Source organism: Pezoporus occidentalis, unplaced genomic scaffold (genome assembly GCF_034315485.1).
Source record: "Pezoporus occidentalis ecotype Australia unplaced genomic scaffold, CSIRO_AGI_Poc_V1 ctg39, whole genome shotgun sequence".
NCBI classification, from domain to species: domain Eukaryota; kingdom Metazoa; phylum Chordata; class Aves; order Psittaciformes; family Psittacidae; genus Pezoporus; species Pezoporus occidentalis.
Genome location: NW_026915713.1, coordinates 9,318,227 through 9,337,495, shown reverse-complemented (window position 1 = coordinate 9,337,495; position 19,269 = coordinate 9,318,227). Strand labels below are relative to the sequence as shown.

The window sequence follows — 19,269 nt, the reverse complement described above, 5'->3', positions numbered from 1 at the left end:
GGATGTGAAGAACTTTAGACAGATAATAAAGATTACCATTATTGTAGACCCACAGACTGGTTTGGTTTGGAAGGGACTTTAAAGCTCATCCAGTTCCAACCCTCCTGCCACGGGCAGGGATACCTTCCACTAGACCAGGTTGCTCCAAGCCCCATCCAACCTGGCCTTGAACACTGCCAGGGATGGGGCAGCCAAGCTTCTCTAAAAGAATTATCTAAAAGAATAATTAAAAATGTGGAATACTAAAAGGCAAGGTAAAGTTCATCCACTGAACACATTGTCAAAACTGGTAGGTTGAAGAAATGGAAGTTGTGCTTCAGAAGTCTCCAGCAGTACTGGAAACTGACCAAAGGTACAGCACAGCTGCAAACTAGGCTGTTGAAATCCAGAAAGCTGTCACTGTTCAGGGTAATAGCAAATTATTAAAGATTATTGTCTGCAACTGCTATCTTGGACTGCAAACAAGCAAACAAACAAAATTCTAAAAAAAAAAAAACAAAACACCACCAAATATGAACACAGGCGAAAAAGCTCAAATGACTTCCCTCAGCAGAGCAGTCTTAACCTCTGCTAGCCCCATGAGGTGTTTGTCATTATTTTGTGGGTTGAGTATAAACCACTTGATTTTAGTTTTTGACTCCCTATCTTTGCTACGGAAAAGTAAGGTCAGTTGGACTGTTGATTAACTAATAAAGAAGTTAAAAATAATCAACATAATGATAGTCTGAATCACATTAGTATTCACATATTCCCAGATAATTTCACCAAGAAGCAGACTGATAAATAACATTTCATTTTTTTTTTGTGCTGAAAACTTAAAAATCTAATTAAACCTGCAAGAATACCCATTTTTTCATACTGTGTTAACTTGGTGTTTACATGGAAAAGAAAGGCTTTTTTGGAAACAGGTGTTATATGTGCACTTAGGCTGTTTTTCAGTACAATTAGACCTCCCATTTACATATTTAGCTGATGTGGTGGTGTTGATGTGTATGATCAGAAAGCTTTCTTCAAGTTATCTGCAAGGCAAGGCTTGTTAATAAGTTTTATTTGACCACCTGATACAGCTGAAGAAAGGCAAACATTGAGACACCTGAACTGTTCCTCAGACAGTATTTCAGCTGCTTTTTATTACAGTAGTTTTAGTCAGTTTTAAAGACAATACAGGTTGTATGTGACTAGTTTAAAATGTAGTACCGTCCAGATTATAACATTTTACTTTCTGTTTAAAAACTCCCAAAAATGCACGTTAGAATTTTTAAGGTCACTAGGGTGTTGGTGATAAAATGTCATTAAGTCGCATGATTTGTGAGAGATCACTTACCTATCTACTTATCCTATTAACCTTATTTTCCTTCCTTTCTCTAAGTTCACATCTCCAAGAAACTTGGCACTTTGTACTTAAATTAGTATATAATAGTATTTTCTCAAGTTGCACATAAGAGAACTACTGAAATTGATTATCTGTGTTGTATCCAATGATTTACTACGTTTATATAATTCATTATTTTTAATAGCATATTATTTATACTCTGTTTATACTCTACCTTTTAAATGGCAGGCGACAAACAGCAGAGCAGTTTTTTTTACACTTAGGAATGGAAACTTTGGCTTTAAGCAGCCTACTTCATTAAGAGCTTTTATTAGAGAAGTTGCTACTCCCTAAAGAAAGAAAACAGTTATAGAAGACCATTACAGAAATGTTAAAGCTTGATCCTGTTGTCATTCAAATCTAATAGTACAGGATGTTATCTAAGTTGTGAATTGTAGAAGATAAGAAATAGTATAAAATACAGAGGGAAGTCAATATAAATCATTTTTTCTTTCATGCTCATGGCTCAAAATGTAACCCACTATGCTTAAATGATTCCAGATAGACTTGTGTCTATCCTGGTTTTAAAAATCAAAGCAAAATGTAATCTTACAATATATGAAAAACAACAGAGTCAGAAAATCCATTGTATGATACTGTTTGTTATTCTCCTCTGATGGTCTTGCATTTTTTCCATTAAAGCTACAAATATATACTATTATAAAGCTTAAAAAAAATACTCTCAATTGTAAATACACATTTTTCAATTTAATCATCCCATAATAAACGTAAGACTTATATTGCATTAAAAATGAAATAAACTGGGTGGGATACACGATACATTGCAAAATTCTCTTTTAAAATAGAAAAGCAAAAACTGGCCTGTTCAAGGTATCCAGGCAAAGGAAGCGCAGTGAGTAGTAGTGGCTCCTTTACTGGAGGGCATTTACATGGAAGCTTTAGATTCCAGTACTTTTCTGGTAACCTAAAGAGATAAAAAATAAGCACTTTTCAGATGTGTAAACAGTGACATGATTAAAAATTGTTAAAAGTTAGTATATTTACCTCATAAACTTAAGAAGTTTTTCTTCACTTTCAAAAACATATATCTTCTCTTTATATTTTGCTGAGTACTCAATGTTGCCAGGCACCAAAGCTTCGTATCTGAGGGGACAGAGCAAGAAAGAGTATTAATTCACAGGAAATGTAAAACATCATTTGTGCGATGTAAATTAAAGAGGTACTGGGAGCTTTCGGTAATTTAGCAAATATAGGAACTGCAAAAAAATAGCAACTGGATCCTCCAAGTTTCCACAACGTGACTGACGCTTACAAAGCTCAAAATCTGAGAGTTTCTGCCTAAAAATCTGCTTATTATGGGGCTTTTATTGTGTTTCTTTAGAGCTCTTCTAGTAAAAATGCCAATCGTAGTTCTTCAGGAGATTAAGAAGGGACAGCATAGAATTGACTTACTCTTCTACCTTGATGAAAAATTCCTGCACACTGAGGAAATCAGTGGTGGAACTTTTTTAATCTCTTATGAAAATCATAATAGGTAGTTTTGCATCTACAGAGTTTTTCTGTGTTTTGTCTAAACTTCTGAAGGCTTATGATACGGAAAACAAACTATACCCAAGGAGTCTTAATCACAAAACTCAGTAAGGCAACACAGATCCTTGTAGAACTTGTAGCTGTATGAGTTTCAAAGGTGATTCTACATTGATTTCCAAAGCCACAGGCACAATATAGAGAATAGTAATTGCTTTTCCTGTCCAAACCCTGAACACTCTGTGTTAATGTAGGACACATAGCCTGTAATTCAGATTATGAAAACTACAGTGATGTACCTCTGTTTTCCATCCAGGTAAGTGACTGGACAGCATCCGTGCATTTGAGCACTTACAGGGAATGAGGCCTTCACTTCTGCTGCAGTCAGTTTCTTTGGTAGCATATCTGAGGGTGGGAGAGGGTGAGGTGCCAGTGGTGACACATAAACCTCTGGTCTGCTCAAGAATTTCTGTAGAAAAAGGAATGAAATGATTTTATAATGAAAAAAGCACTGTTAAGACTTTTAAGTCAAAACTCCAGAGGACTGGCTCACATAATTTAGATACTTGTTTCTTGTATAGCACCTCTCTTAGTGTGCTGGCACTGCTGCTGCTGCTTTCAGGTAAGTAATTTCTTTCCCAACCCACTCTCCGTTGAACTCATTACTATCCACCCACTATCCATTGCTATCATTAGCCACTCTCTACCCCCAGTCTCCCCAAAACAGATGGAGAAAGGAGGGAATGATTGCTTTAAAATGAATGTTTGGTCTATGATAATTTTAAGAGGAGCTTTGGTTTTAATGGGCTCTCTGCTGCAATCAAAGAATCTAGGCAACAATGTTCCCTTTTCCAGTAATCCCCTCCTGACCTGCTTTTTGACACTTACATCCAGTTCTCCCTGTGAAGCCATTTTGTAATAGTGTCCTTGAAATTCTGCAGCAAACTGCAGTGATGATGTTATAGAGCAGTCGACCAGTTCGCCCTTTTCTGCAAGGCTTACAGGGCAGTACTGTCCAAACTCCCCCAGCCGATGCTGCAGCTCTTCGGGAGTGATACATAAGTCAGCAATGCTGGCTGCTTTGCCTGGTAATAAAAACAATGTTTTATTAATGAAAGATGTAGAAACAGAAAACATTTTTTATTCATAAATGTCACAGTTTGGAAGATACTGCAATTCATCATGTGAAAATGATATAAAATAATGAGAATTAAACCAGCAATTTTTATAGATTGATAATAAAATGAAGTTGCAACCCATTTTACCAATTAATAACATTTTTCTAGCACTTATTAGTAATGTGGGATACTCTGTATGCTTAACTTACACTGTTTTCCCTGTCACAGTTTTATTTATTATTGATTGTTTTAATTGTTTCTGTTGTTAAGGAACATTTCAACTATTATTTTATTCCTTTATATTGGTGAAAAAGTGTACAAGGTGTGCTAAAAGCCTCCCCTTTACTCATCCATGTCTTGCAAGTGCTGCAGTCTATCTGGATGATATATATTCAAAATCTTGAATAAAATGTCATACAAAAACCAAACTATTTTAAAATTATGCTTCTCAAGCTTGATGTGAAAAAGTGGTTTGGTTTTTTTTGCTTATGACTTTTAAGAAGGTTGCAGCCACAGAGCTGTAAAAGTTAAAACTAGAAGGTAAGTATAAGATAAGGAAGTATTTTTGCCCTTCAGAGGCACAGGTATGTTTAAACCTGACCAATGCTGACACACAAAATTCAAGTGGAAAGTGTCATTTTAGACCAAAGTGTTTTTCCACAGCACAGAATTTAACTTGGATGGAATATTTAACCTGAATTCCAAACTTATTCTTAACATTTTCTCCTTCCTTCCATCTTCCTCCACTGACACTTAAGTGAAGCTGCAAGTTATAGTCCCCCTTGTATACTTTGAGGTATCCTTTGTGATTTATCACTGAATGTTGAGGAACCTGCAATGGACCATGAGACCCGTGACATCTTTCAGCTGTATTCTGTTATGCCATTCTTTGGAGAGTGACCTCAGACTGTCCTGTAGTTGGTTTTGTCTTTACTCTTTTCAAAAAGAGATCTCTTCAAGATCTTTGCAGATGAGATTGGAGAATTTGAGGCTATGTATGTGCTCAAGAATTAGCTTCGTCCAAAGCAAGTTGAAGTTGAAATGCACTCATTACATTGGAGCTTCTTAAAGAAACAAATACTGTTCTGAGAAACGTTTTTTCTTTTACCTTCTCTTATTCTTTCCAGGTATATCTGTATTGTTTTAACAACCACTTGAACTTCCTGCAGTACTTTGTTCCAGACCCACCACTTGCTCCGAAAAGCATCAATCACACACCAGTTCTGATGCTCCTTTGTATAGTAAGTTCTGATTGCATTAATGTGCTGTTCATAGCAGGATTTTTTAATAGTTAGAATCTGTGAGCTGTCATGTTCAGGGTAGGGAGGCCTGAAGACAATGAAAAATAACACTGATTTAAGTATGAAGATTAGATAATTTAATTGAATTTCATGTGCAAATTCTAGAGTTCACTTTAAGTCCTATTTACAAAATTCTGCTTATTTGACTCTGTAGAAGGTATTTGAGAAATACAAATTTCTCATTGAGACTGTTATGGTAACACTTCTGATCAGACAGCTCTGTTCAGAAACAAAGAACAAAACTTTTGCCATTTAAGTCCCAGATACAAATCAATAATTCCATAAAGGATTTGGACTGTATCAGCACATATTAACTGACACACATTACTGATACACCATTAAATGGTATCCTAGACAAAATGCTGTGTGACTTTTTAAATGGAAGTCAGTTGTTAATGAAAAACAGGCTTGGTTTTGAATTGTGCCAGTGTTTGAAATCAAGAATTAGCCACAGTCCTTGGATATATTTTGAAAATTGTCTGTCATATTTACATATACTAAAATTAAAATAATCCATCTGACCACTAAAAATATTATGCAAGACCAGGAAAGAAATTTTTACTAAAACAATGGAGCATTTGCTGTTCTGGTTCTTAATTTAAATAATGCCAAAAAAAAGCAAACCAAAAAAACCTTCTGTTTTAATAGGATTAATTTTGCTGTAATTTGTACCTTTGAGAAGTATCTGATAGTGCACGTTTTATTTGTATTTAAGCCAACGAAATGTAATTAGTTTGGGATTTAAAATGAAAAGTTTGAAGTAAATACTTTTAAAAAGACAGCATTAATTTTTTTTTTTTTTTGCAATGGAAATAGTCTTTAGGCTTTCAGTAAACACGTAAGCATTGTACTGATTATTTGATAAAAAGAAAGAGGCAAAATGAAGGAGACATGCAATAATGCTCTAAGTTATCTGGAACTTCTTAGAAACACTTCCTCTAATGAGAACCAGGTTCTCACACAATTTAATTTTAAGGTGAATATTCTGTTCTTATTAGTTCTCTGTCCATTTATAAACTACTTACTACTCTTCTTCAAAAACAACCAACAGCTCTTTTAACCAGAATCTTTTTATCTCGTTAGACAAACAAAGAAGGGACTGAGTTGAATGGAAAGGTTTGGATGAGTAACTCACGAATTGTATACATTATTAAAATATATATTATTTTCATCTTTTAAAAAGAACTTAAGACTGAAAAGAGAGCTTATTAGATGAAGTATCAATTTCCCTTATGATGGTAATAATTGAATTGATGAATAATAAACTTCAGCGGAGTGAACTAGTAACATTTCTAATGTATGGTTTCATTAAAACTGGTTTAACTAAACAGTGCACATCTGTGACCTCAATTATACCATCGGCAGATCTGGACAGAGCATGCCACAAATTCCTTATGTCTTCGTTTCTGGTCTATGGAAATCAGTGTGTTAAAATGCAGAGACTGGTGCCCACATCTTCCCATATGTGGATTTTGGAGACAGCTGGGTTATGCACCAGCTTAGATACAGCCTCTCTGGGTATAGCACTTGAGGCACATAAACAGAGAAATTACAATATTGTGTGGGTAAAAATATTGGTATCATGGAGCATCACTACCTATTCATGCTTTCCTTATCCAACAGTGCTCTTCTGAACACTTCCTTTGTATCCATTTCTAACTCAAAGATCTTCATTGGAATTATCCTAGCTGATTCCAACAGGTTTACTTGGTTTGTTGTTACAGGGTATCCATCAATTACAACTCTGCATACAAACAGAAACAGAAAGACAGATTTCCTATGAAGTCAGTATCTAATTAACCATTAAGACTGTATATTCCTAGTACATTCTCAATCAAGATAAAAGTCTACAGCCATGCCATGAAGTTACTGTTTCCCTGACAGGTCTTCACTCCTTAGAATTTACAATCAAAAAAAACCCAAAAAAAACAAACCCAAAGAAAAACAAGTAGCTAGAATAAGTAAAGAAAATACACAAAGGGCAGGGGGGCTGGAACTAGATGATCTTAATCCTTTCCAACCCTAACTATTCTATGATGCTATGATTCTATAAAAGGTATAGGAATGTAAATGGATGGCTCTGACTTATAAAAGTGACAGACTTTAATATTCTGACACATCAGTCTTTCAGAAACATAATTTTAAGTGTGAAAATCTCCATATGGATTGTGAGGAATAATTTTTAAAGTAGAAGTAAAATGATATACATTACTTGAAGAATCTTTAATTGTATTTAAGAAGAAATGCTTTTCACTTATTAGGCAATACTGGGACAAAATATATTGAAACAATATTCTGGTGTTTAACATGAAAGAAGTGTTGAAAGAATTCTGCTCTCAAGCTCAAATACTTTTCAGAGATTATTCCAGAATTGCCTTTCCCTATAAACAGTTCTCCTTTTTGGATAGAGGAATTGAATGTCATAAAATAATGATCCTGAAGCTTTTTAAGTCTGCCCAGTATGGAAGATGTTTTAGTGGTGGAGAAAGAGCCTAGGAAATCAGGATCACATAGGAATGAGGTGGAACAACTTGCTGGTTTCAGTTCCTCCTTAATAACTTCAGTTGTAACAAAACCAGAAAAAACAATGAGTACTGAACCAGTCAACGTGACCAGAGAGAATCAGATGCCTGAGTTGGTACTGGAGCTGGTTTAAGAGAGAGAAAATGGTAGTTCCCAAAGGATAATAGAAATAGTGGCTTATTGCCTAAGAAGGGTAACTTCCATCGAGCATATTATTTGGATTTACTGGAATATACTTACTTGAAAACTGCAGAAAATTATACTTCAGTCTGCTTTCCCAGAGTAACGTGAAGAAGGTCATTTTGTATGCATTATTTTGTTAATGCATAAACCACTGATGTATCTCAGTGTTGTTTTAGTGATAACATGGGAATCATTGCCTATGAAGAGACAGGCATGTCTTGAAAAAAAACAACCCAAAACGCAAACAAGACTCTTACCCAGTGGTATTACACACGTGGTTCATCAGGGCCACATCTAGAGCCTGGATGGCCAGTGCATCAGGTACGGTCAGTCCTTTCTGAAGGTGCTGCTTTAACGTAAGTGCTAGCTGACTCTCAGGCTGATTGTTTAACACAAGCCGCATGGCATCTCCTATACTCAGACGCAGTAACCCATATACACTTGCAAGTTTCTTGGCAACTGGAAAACATTTTGATTTCAACACACAACTTTTATGTAAGCAACATCACAATTTATTCTGCTAAAATACGTCCTTAGTCTTAGAAGTTAACTGCTCAGCTCATTCCGTGGGTTATTGCCAATGCAGAATCTTGGTGAGTGGGCACCCTCAAGGGCCCAAACTTTTGCATGGACATGTGCAGAGCATGTCCAATGCACTAACAGCATTCAATTCAACACCTCAATTGCAATTGAACTGCAATTCAACAACTTCAGCAGCAGTAGTCAGTATTACAAAACATTTTAGAAAACACATCCCTTTTACAAAACAACCTAGCAATAAGATCAGTTTCCCAGGAAATATGGTTAAAATTTCCTCCTTAATCCGGGATAATTTGAACCCATCTCTTCTTTTTCTAGTATCTTATTCTAACCATTAAGCTATGGTGTAAGCTGAATTTTCAGCTTCCCCAGTTAAAGGCAGAGACCTGTGAGTTGAAAGAGTCACAGAGAAAGAAGGAGGGGAGAAAGAAAATCTACAAGTTTGGAAACAGACTGGGGAAAGTGAGATTTAGGTTTGGGTTCTCGTCCTATATTATAGGACCAGAATATATAGAATAAGAATATGGCTTCATTTTACATTAGATCATATTGACAGAAAGAAATAAAAAAAAATTAGAAAATAACTGAAATAATACAGGATGTACAGATAGTGTAAGTCCACGTTTCTTACGTGATAGTCCAGGTCACTAACTTCTTAAGAAGCTGGGATAGAAATCAGATGGACAATGCATAAGTACCTGATTGTCAAGACACTAGAGAATGGAACTAAAAGAATCTATGCCCAGCAAGAAAAGCAGGAAGACTAACAGTATTAATGGTTTATGATTTTTTTAATAGCAGTAATGACAGATACATAGTTATTAGATAAGGTTTTGTTTTATAGGTAATACTTGTCCTACCTGTAGTCTTTCCAGATTTTGGAGGTCCCACAATTGCAATCTTAACTGGCACAGTTGGTTTAGGTTTTGGCTGACAAATATATTTGATGGGATTTTTCATAAATGTTTCTCTATTTTCTTTACTTGAAAAGAAATAAATATATTGTCGATGGATTACAGGAAAGACTTTGTTTCCATAGCTTTGTGGTGGCTTCATTACATCTCCTTCACTTAGCTGTAGGATATACAAAATGGGAAGCAGTTGATTAGGTTTGATATAAAGCCTACTCTCCTTCTGTCCTACAGAAGTGGCTTTATAAGCAGGTAGAGGAGTATCAAACGTATAAAACAAACCATTAAAGCATTCTGAAATTCATACATATAGGCATAATATTTTGTCTGAGTCTGAGGAACTTCCGTACATATGCAATTCTTAACACTAAAAGATCAAGTGAACATTGGAGACACAAAGAATATTCACTGTTTCCAGTAGGTGGTACCATAGCACTTTCTGTCCATCAAGAGAGTGTAGTCAGAGAGATGTAACATACCTTTTTAATTTTCAAAGAATAAAATAATTTTATTTCTCTATGAATTATGAATTACTTATCAGCTTGACAGTGTTAAGATACACTGAGAATATTGTATTCAGCAGAACTCATGTACAAATGACGAAAACAGAAAAGAATATACTTACTTAGAATACTTACATTGTGGTGAAGTGTAAAACCACAACAAGGCCAGCCAAAAAAACTTTTGGTAAAATACATACACTGCTGATGAAATCTTTCCAAATACATCAGACAGCCCATTAGAAAGTCTGTAGTGTTGATGGATCATTGAACTCTGAGAGGACCACTAATGGCAGAAATGGTCATTGCAGAATGCAATGCATTCCTTCCATCATGGTTCATTATGAAAAAACTTAGAGGTGTCCCTGTTGCAGCCCTTCTTGGAGGAACTGGCTTAAAGCGTCAATAAAAGATGTTTTAGAACAAATTGTTGACACCTGTAGAAAAAATTGCCCAGACCAGATGTCATTCACCTTACAGTTCTAAAGGGACTCAAAAGCAAAATTGTTACAGACTGCTGAGTAGTAAACCTATTGCTTACGTTAGCCTTCCTTCCACAAAAAAGGAAAGCAGAGAAAGTGATTGTTTATTGAAAAGGCCTCCAGGATAGATCCTGGCAAACAGTCCAGTAAATCTGGCCCTGTATTAAGCAAATTGAAACACATTAAGAGTTAAAAAAAAACCCAGTAGTTACAGGCATACATAGGAAATAACGGGGAAGAGCCAACTCAAGCGTCTTGTAAAGGGAAATCATACTTCACAAAATCTACTAGTATGCTTTGAAGGAGTCAGTAAATATATAGATAAGTTGATTTGGTTGTTACAGTAACAGATGAGACTGTTCTACTGTGTGGCATTACCTTGTCAGACTCTTCTCTGATTCTTAGGTTCCTGTTCCTGCACCAATTCATTTCAGGGTGTTTGCCCTCAATTTATAAGATGTCAGAAGTCTGTTCTACTGTGTATCTGCCCCGTTCCTCCCTCAGGTCTTAATTTTTATTCTCTGCTTATCTAATCAGTTGCATAACTCCTTTCTTCCACCCTAAATTTAGTCTAATTGGCATGTACTCTATCTGTCTATGCAAAAAAGTCTGGTCTGTAATCAATTTCATAATTTCTGTTATATCTTAAAATACTCTCAAAATGATCCTATTTTCCTTTCATTATTGCCAGCATATACATTTCCACTGTTAGCACACCACTGATTTTATCTACTAGATTTCAGTGACGTCTTTCTTCTAACTGAATTGTACTTTCTGGTTGGTAAAAAAACACTATATAGCATGAATGAATGGAGAAATGGAATGACAAAAATGTAGTGAAATCTTAAGAGAACAAAGTGCAAAGTCTAGCATGCAGGGATAAATAAGAAATATACAAGCTAGGGTTCAGTAATTGGAAATGACAGAAGAGAGATCTACTTCTGTCAGTGTGTCCCTAGATTATTAGATGCCAGTTTGATGCAGCCATGGAAAAGGCAATTCTTATCCTAAAATACTGTAAGAATTTTGATTCTATAAAGCTGTAATAAGAGTTGATCTGTATACAGTTCTGATTGCCAAGGTTAAAGAAAAATAAATGTGATCTGGAACAGGTGAAGACCCAACATGAAGACTATAAAAAATGGAATTAAAGTTACTTGATTAAGTAGTGTAGTAAAATGAAGGCCAAAGTATGTTTCTTTCAGGAATTTCCTGTTTTCTGTATCTCATTCAGTGGGTTTTTTATATCAGTTCTCCTTTTTATTTCTCATTTATTCACAGTCCAACCTGTTTTTATTTCTAGCATTAAAACCAAAACTATACTTGCTAACATTTCACTTGGTACCTATAAAACTGTATCAGCCCACTTCTGGGGACAGACAGGAGTACTTTCTGACCTTGAATTTTCAGATTTCAGAAAAATACTATGGAATTAGATTTGTTGCTCTTCAAATTTGTAAATTTTAACAATGAATAATTATTTCTGATGGATTATATATATTTAACATTTGTTGGCTTACTTTTTTGCCACTGCTAGGGTAGTGGCCACCTCTGCGAGTTCTTACAAATTCAAATCCCAAATCCTTTCAGTTTGTTTTCATAGCTTCTGGAAGGCTTTAAGACCTTCTCTGTTTTCCAGTGTTTTGTGTATCATTAAGAGTTAGGCATTTCTTTCTGATTCAGTGCCACCTTTAATTGTGTCACCAATGCTAATCTAACAGATTTTACTAAGTGCCTCTCAGCCTTAAGTTAGCTGCAACACTGAAAAGACTAACAACTTTTATTATCAGTACTTGCTGTATTTTGTGTATACTAAGTGGTGTAATTTTGATTCAGTAATGTAGTTTTTATGGCATATTTCTGCTATTAACTGCTATTATATGACAATATTTTTTTATGTGAAATTTATATTTAAAGGTATTATTTCTTGAAAGTATTCTTCAGCTATATAAGAACATTACCTTGACTGGATCCCACTGACCAAAAGAACTTGGAAATTTATATGAGAATACTAGCATCTTCTGTGCAAGTGGAAAACTTATTGGGTAGCATTTCTCAAAAATGCTTCCACGATTTTCCATTAGAGAATTCAGCTTGCTGTATATTTGGTAGTGTACGATGTGAGGCTTCCGTCGTCCATTGATCTCAATTAATGGTATTAACCATTTTCCAAGTTCCTCCTGGTTAATGAAAAAGAAATTAAATATTAGAATTATAAACACAATCAGATTTTTAATAATGGCTGACAGCAGCATTTTCTGTGAACTATCAGGGGTTTCTTGAGCATGTTCTCAGTCACTGTAAATCAGCAAAATTTGATTTGAGATAGGAATTGGTTTTCTTGTGCACTGAAGTTTAAATTAGCCAGCCTATATGAAGTATCACACTGTTAATAATAAAAAAAATAAAGCAAAACAATAAAAAAGGAGACAGTCTGACTGTTAACCTTAAGGAATCTCCTATGATAAAGCTAAAGCTTGAGAAATATATTTTATTAAAATAAAAAAATCATATATCATTCCTTCCTTACTCCCAATGATTTATAAAGGCTTACTTAGTTACTCTTTACAAATATTGCTGCTCTCTGGTAACTTAGTCCTCAGCTTATTCAACTAAAACATAAACCAGATCCATTTTCCACAGAGTTTTTTCTAGGAGCCTAATACTGTTACAAGTGCTAATGTGTTTTAATGTCATCATTTAGTTTTCCATAAAATACCAAGATTCCACAATGTCAAAGAGGATCAACAATTAAAGAACCAGAGAACAGTCTTGAGTAATGAATCAGAAATACTTACTAACTATACTTAAAAGTTATCTAAAGTTTTTTATAAAGGCATATATGTTCTTGGAATTAAAAAATAATGAGAAAAATCTTGAGTAAACTGTAACTAGGGGATACTAGTAGCATCTAGTCCCAGCTCCCAGTATGTAATTCTAGTATATGGTATTACTTATGTGTAATTCCTCAACTTACATGTATCCATATGTGTAATATCCACAGTCTTGGATATTTCCACTTACTGTCATGCAGAACTCAATGTAATAATGAATCCTAAAACACTATTCACCTCTTGTTGCTGAGATGTATGTACTTTTTGAAAGAAACAAAATTTGCTGGCTCTCTTAATTGCCTGTTCCTTTTCTGATCAAATTTTTCATCAGTTTACAAGCGCAACAAATCATACACTCCCAAATAACAAGAGAGGAAAAGTGCTCCAGGAACTATGGTATTCCACTAGCTTTAACTTGAAACATTGTATTGTTCATGTAAGGAGCTAAGGCTATTCCTGTGTCTTCTTGCTTATTGCCTCTTATGGGCCTTACCCTAAATTCTTTCCAATTCTATTTAGCATTTATTCAGAACCCCTACTTTTTTTTTTTTTTTGTGATTATCGTAGGAATACACGATTATATGCATTGAATAGTTGAATAAAATTTTGACACTTTACACTTTTGGAAGTTGAATGTACTTTCAATTCACCTTCTTCCAAAATTAATGGAAAGGTGAATCTCTGAGCATGAAACATTGATCTCTTCCATACAGCTTATGCTTCCTTGTAGTACAAAGGGTGTTAGGAGTTATTCTTGATTCATCTGATATTTAATTCATTAACTATTAAAGTGAACCTTCAATCAGTCATACTTGTGGTGTTGGTAAAGGTTGAATTCACTTTGCAAATCTTGAATCTATGTCTTGGCTGTCTAATGCTGTAAACTTGCTGTCAGTTGCTAGAGTTTCTTCTAAGCGGTGATTAGTTTCCTCCTGAAGCAAGATACTTAGTATATAGTAAATAAATGGCACCTCTCTACTTACTGGCTTAGATATGGGCATTAACATTGCAGATACCTAAAGTTAGATGAGGTTACCTCACCATTGGTAATTGCACTGATTTCAGGAAAATTATGTTACTAAGATCTGTATAAAAATCAGAGTTGTCTAATAAGAATTTTGCCTTAAAAATTATTTTGAAGTACTGTTCACATATTTATAACTCTCTAGTGTGGTCGCCTGCATCAACTGACCTGTCAAAAAGGAAATAAGGACCTTAAGACTGGGTAGGTCTGCTGAAAAGATCCCTTTGTTTCTTTCCCCACAATATTAGTTTTATAAATTGTGTACTTTTTAAAGTAAATACCTTCTCACTACAGACTTCACCTTGCTCACGTATTTAGATCATGAGTACAGCAGCACGATTGTTTAAGCACTATAACTTTTAAATCTGACAAGTAAAACTGAATATTCTTCTTTTATTATGCAATGATATAATTTAAAAAAATAAGCAGTGGAATAGGTACCTGTACACCTTGTAAACCATCCATGTCTGAATAAAAATTTTCTGTAATTTTATTTTGTATGCGGTCAACAGCATCGATCTCCTGTTCTTCTTCAGCCTCTTCTTCTTCTTCTAAAAACTCTCCTTCAAGTATAGCTTCAGTATCTTCAGTTTCCTCTGTGGCTTCATAATGCTCCTTATTTGCTAAAGCCTAAAAAGGTAAAATATTTTGTTTTATGTCTATGATACAGATGTTTTGAATAAACATGGTATTGTGTCTTTTTACTTAGGAAAATCACTAATTCAACAAAACCTCATTTTTGGATATCTTTATCATGAACAAAAATCTAGTAAATTATAGAAGAAAATACAGACATATTGCATTCTGCATAGAGTGAAGCACTGTACCAGTTCCAAGACTGCTTAAAAAACTGAAGTGGTATACTGCAGTTTTGAGAAAAGGAGTATTTTTTTCATATATGCTTTTGTAATTTGTCAGGGCTTTGTTAGAAACAAGCATGTGAGCTGAGAGTGCAGTTGACAGAATTCCATGAGCAGTCAAGTAGTACATTAATGCATTTATAAATATACTATGTAATTGAGTTTGGGCAGAAATCCTAGTACAGTCCTATTCTGGATTAAGCATGGATTTGACAGAGTACTTAAAACACATGCCTAATTGCAATTAGTGGCACTACTGTTGTTTAACCCTGGTTTAACCCCATCTGGCAACTAAACCCCACACAGCCATTCACTCACTTGCCCTGTGGTTGGATGAGGGAGAGAATCAGAAGAATAGAAGTGAGAAAACTTTTGGGCTGAGGTAAGGACACTTTAATAAGTGAAGCAAAAGACAAGGAATTCATTCACTCCTTCCCGTGGGCAGGCAGGTGCTCAGCCATCTCCAGGACAGCAGGGCTCTGTCACGCAAAACGGTTACTTAAGAAGAAAAATGCCACCACTCTGAATGTCCCCCCTTCCTTCCTCTTCCCCCAGCTTTACACACTGAGCATGATGTCATATGGTATGGACTATCCTTTTGGTTAGTTGGAGTCACCTCTTCTGGCTGTGTCCCCTTCCAACTCCTTGTGCACCCCCAGCCTGCTCGCTGGTGGGGTAGTGTGAGGAGCAGAAAAGGTCTTGGCTCTGTGTAAGCTCTGCTCAGCAGTAACTAAAACATCCCTGTGTTATCACACTGCAGAATAAATCCAAAATGTAGCCCATACTGGGCACTGTGAAGAATATTAACTATATCCCAGCCAAAACCAGCACAGCTACTCTTACAAGTAGATACATTGAACATATTCATAAGTATTTTGCTGAATTGGAGCATAATGAAAATTAAAGTAGTTTTCAGTGTTCATGAATTAATAGTTTCTAAAACAATTTAGACATTGTGACAAATTATTTTTAAAAGTAGAAGTTTCTGACAGTCTGTCACATTTTTACTTTTCTACATTGCCCTAAAAACTCTTTAACTAAAAGCTCTAGAATTTTCTAAAACACAAATGATATACACTTCTATTTAAAATCTTTATTAGCTTTTCTTACCTCCTCTTTCTTCTGTTCTTGTTCTGCTAAAAGTTCTTCCCTTCTTCTAGCAATCTTCTTATCCTGTTAGTGAAAAAAAAAATGTAAGAAGACAGTGATATTTCCTAATAAACGTTCTTTTCTGAGAACTGGTAATGTGACTTAAAATTAATGTTCTTTCCACCTTAAAGCTTTGTTTCCAGTTGCTTCCGGTATTAAAAAATACTGCAGCTTGAAATTATGCAGACCAGATACACCTCTCTACAAGGTGAACATGTAAGTAAATTTTAGCAAAACTAATATGGCAACTTCTGAGATTGAGATTGTGGGGGGAGGGAAGACTGTGATTCTGATCACACTGAAAATATAACACTAGTAAACTACAGAGTTTCTAAACTTACAGGTGTTTTGTACTATTTGGGAAAGAGGTGAATGAGCATCGTATTAAATGTGTGCTGTTCCCTATGCCTGCTTAGAACTGCCTAATTTGGACCAAGTTGTAAGCATTTGAAATATATTTCCCCATTCATATTCAGTAGATAGATGTCAAATACCTGATGGCTAAATCCTAACTCAGAAATAACATGCAGAAGAATTCTGCTTAAGGCCAGTGGGGTCGATGGGGATTAAACCTGTATTGCTATTCTTGCACACTGTAATGCTGCCACTTGAACTGAACAGTACACTCAGCTATGCTGCATTCTCACAGCACCATCTGATTTGCTCAGCATCTGTATACTATGGAAAAAGAATCTGTAACTAAAAAATATATTTTGCAATACACATGAGCAAAAATATCAAATTACTGTTAATTTGGAAATCCTGTTTCTGATCTTTTCTTGCTTCTTAATGCCTTTATCAATTTGCGTCACTGTTTTGTGTATATGTTTTAAATGGGAACCTGTTGTCAGGAGGTATATTGATACCTAAACGATTCATTAGAAGTTTGAACCCTAAGATCTGTAGCACAGGTATTTGCCATGTGAGTTATCAGAGTAACTGCCTACAGGGTGAGCTTAGTACAGCAATAGTCAGTTGCACAGTTGGTCACTAGGATGCACCTTTTCCAGCAAGATTTCCAGCTTGCATCAGGAAAGACTAAATTGAAAAATATATTTTTACTGTTGTATATTATCTGCATTCTCAGAGCCAAACCCTGGTTTAGGCAGTTCAGAAAACATACTGGTATTTTATGAGCCTTGTCCCTGTTTCTGTTGTACTAATTTCCTGTGTGTCAGTTGCTCTGTAGTTATTTGTGCTCAGAACTTTTCTGCTAGTACATATGAAGTACTTCATCTCACTTTTACAGAAAGTTAGGAACCTTGAATATATTGCATGTCCTCATTGTAAACATCTGCATAGACATTTCAGGTTACTTCAAATAACTTGTAACCTGTTCAGAAATAGGCACAGGTTTGTTTGAATCGGAGACTCTGCAGCTGCAACAGGACTGCGAATGTGGCTTAGTGTTATTACATTTCTATGCAGAGTATCACAGCTGGAAAAAGACACGTACACCATACAGTACCTGTGAAGTCAGCTTGTGGGAGATGCAGATCAACTCACATGTGCACAGGGAATATGAGATGCAACGACAGTACGGTGCATGAGCTGTGTATTTTATTTTATATGGCCACATTCACTCTCTCCATCTAGTTGCCTTTTGTCCAGGACTTTCCAGATGTCTGGCATTCTGTCAGACTGTCAGTTGGCTGGCAGCACAGCTGTTTTCTTGGGCTGCAAGATATCTAAACTCCTGCATGAATTAAATGCACAGAGGAGGAAAGCAGCCCTAAATTCTTTTTAGTGCTTTTCATTTTCTATGGTAGATCTAGAAATGCTGTGAATGTGTGAAGTGTGTCTTCTGGCTTCCATATCTATTTCTCTCTCTGCTCCTCACTGCTTTGTGAGTTTTAAAATGTGTTCAGACCTGTGCTGCCGAAATTACAAAAAAGGACACAGGACTGAAAACATACCCTTATTTTTGCTTTCAGGTCTTTCAGTTTCTTTATATTTTCCAATTTTTTATGCTGTCTTTCTTTCCATTTTTGCAGACGTGGAGGAAAAAGACGGTCAAGAACATCACTCTCTTCTACTTGAATATAAACTGCAACATCAGGACAAAGTCCTCGTTCTGACAAATACTGGACTTCATCTGAAGTACGAGGGAAACCATCCAGTATAAATCCTGTTGACCTAATTGGAAAATAAGATATTTATCATTACACGATGTAGTTTAAAGCACAACACAAGGAAAATGCAGTTAATTTGAAAAAAAAACACCAAAACCAAACAAAACAAAAAGCAACCCCAAAGCAACTCCCTTATTAAATGTATATACTAAAACAAAAAAAAATACTTTCAGGTATGATCTTTTTACAATGTAAAGAACTTGAAAAAGCCAAAATAAATTGTGTCCTCAGTATTGCTTGTGTGACTCTAACAGCCGTACTTCTTAGGTGCTGCTCTTGAAAAAATAGAAGGTGCCCCAAAGATCATTTTGGTAACATCTGCTGCAGAAAGCTTGTTGCCTGAAAATTTGTTTTTCAGCAATGCCTGTCAATTTCTTCTCTAGTTTAGCAGAGAGTTTTGCTCTGGCTTTTTTTGCCATTCAGCAGATTTTCCTACTGAGCATGACCTACATGTCCCTTCCTGCAGGTATGTCTGGAAAGCTGTATGGCTTGTTGGAGCTCTTACAGTCTCAGATTAGATGAGTAGTTCTATAATGCTGCAGGTTGTGTTAATAAGAAGTTAATATTTCTCTTATTAGTTTGAAGAGAATGTTGTCCCCTGTTTGTGGGCTGCAGGACAAAAGTTTACATGAGGATATTGTTTATTCTTTTTTAAGGCATTTCTCATACTGTTAGGAATTGAAACTTGATGTTCAAACATTAAAAAAAAAAAAAAAAGCAGCTATGACTTGGATAGAAATGGATGGAAGAGGTAGGACATGAAAAAAGGGATATTCCCTGCTGAAATTCCATCTTAAAAAGCCAGTCTGCTTTCTAGGAGCCAATGATCATACTTATTCATGCAGCAATAAT

The 19,269-nt window shown here is 35.4% G+C and overlaps 1 protein-coding gene and 1 long non-coding RNA gene across 2 annotated transcripts in view; one reads left to right on the top strand and one right to left on the bottom strand.

Moving 5' to 3' along the window:
• Positions 1–19,269, bottom strand: part of AK9 (adenylate kinase 9) — a 72,202-nt gene that overhangs the window by 1,734 nt on the left and 51,199 nt on the right. Inside the window, exons 24-36 of the mRNA XM_062632533.1 lie at positions 18,202–18,421; positions 16,247–16,309; positions 14,718–14,906; positions 12,380–12,598; positions 9,386–9,599; positions 8,243–8,444; positions 6,877–7,023; positions 5,087–5,307; positions 3,749–3,945; positions 3,160–3,329; positions 2,378–2,476; positions 2,191–2,297; positions 1,548–1,658 (exon numbers count right to left, since the gene is read on the bottom strand). Coding sequence (XP_062488517.1) covers positions 1,548–1,658; positions 2,191–2,297; positions 2,378–2,476; positions 3,160–3,329; positions 3,749–3,945; positions 5,087–5,307; positions 6,877–7,023; positions 8,243–8,444; positions 9,386–9,599; positions 12,380–12,598; positions 14,718–14,906; positions 16,247–16,309; positions 18,202–18,421 — 2,159 coding nt within the window. The remainder of the gene's footprint in view (positions 1–1,547; positions 1,659–2,190; positions 2,298–2,377; positions 2,477–3,159; positions 3,330–3,748; positions 3,946–5,086; positions 5,308–6,876; positions 7,024–8,242; positions 8,445–9,385; positions 9,600–12,379; positions 12,599–14,717; positions 14,907–16,246; positions 16,310–18,201; positions 18,422–19,269) is intronic.
• On the top strand, positions 5,100–18,513 carry LOC134170801 (uncharacterized). The gene is made up of 2 exons (XR_009967378.1): positions 5,100–5,219; positions 18,280–18,513. It is a non-coding gene; the product is annotated as an uncharacterized LOC134170801 (long non-coding RNA).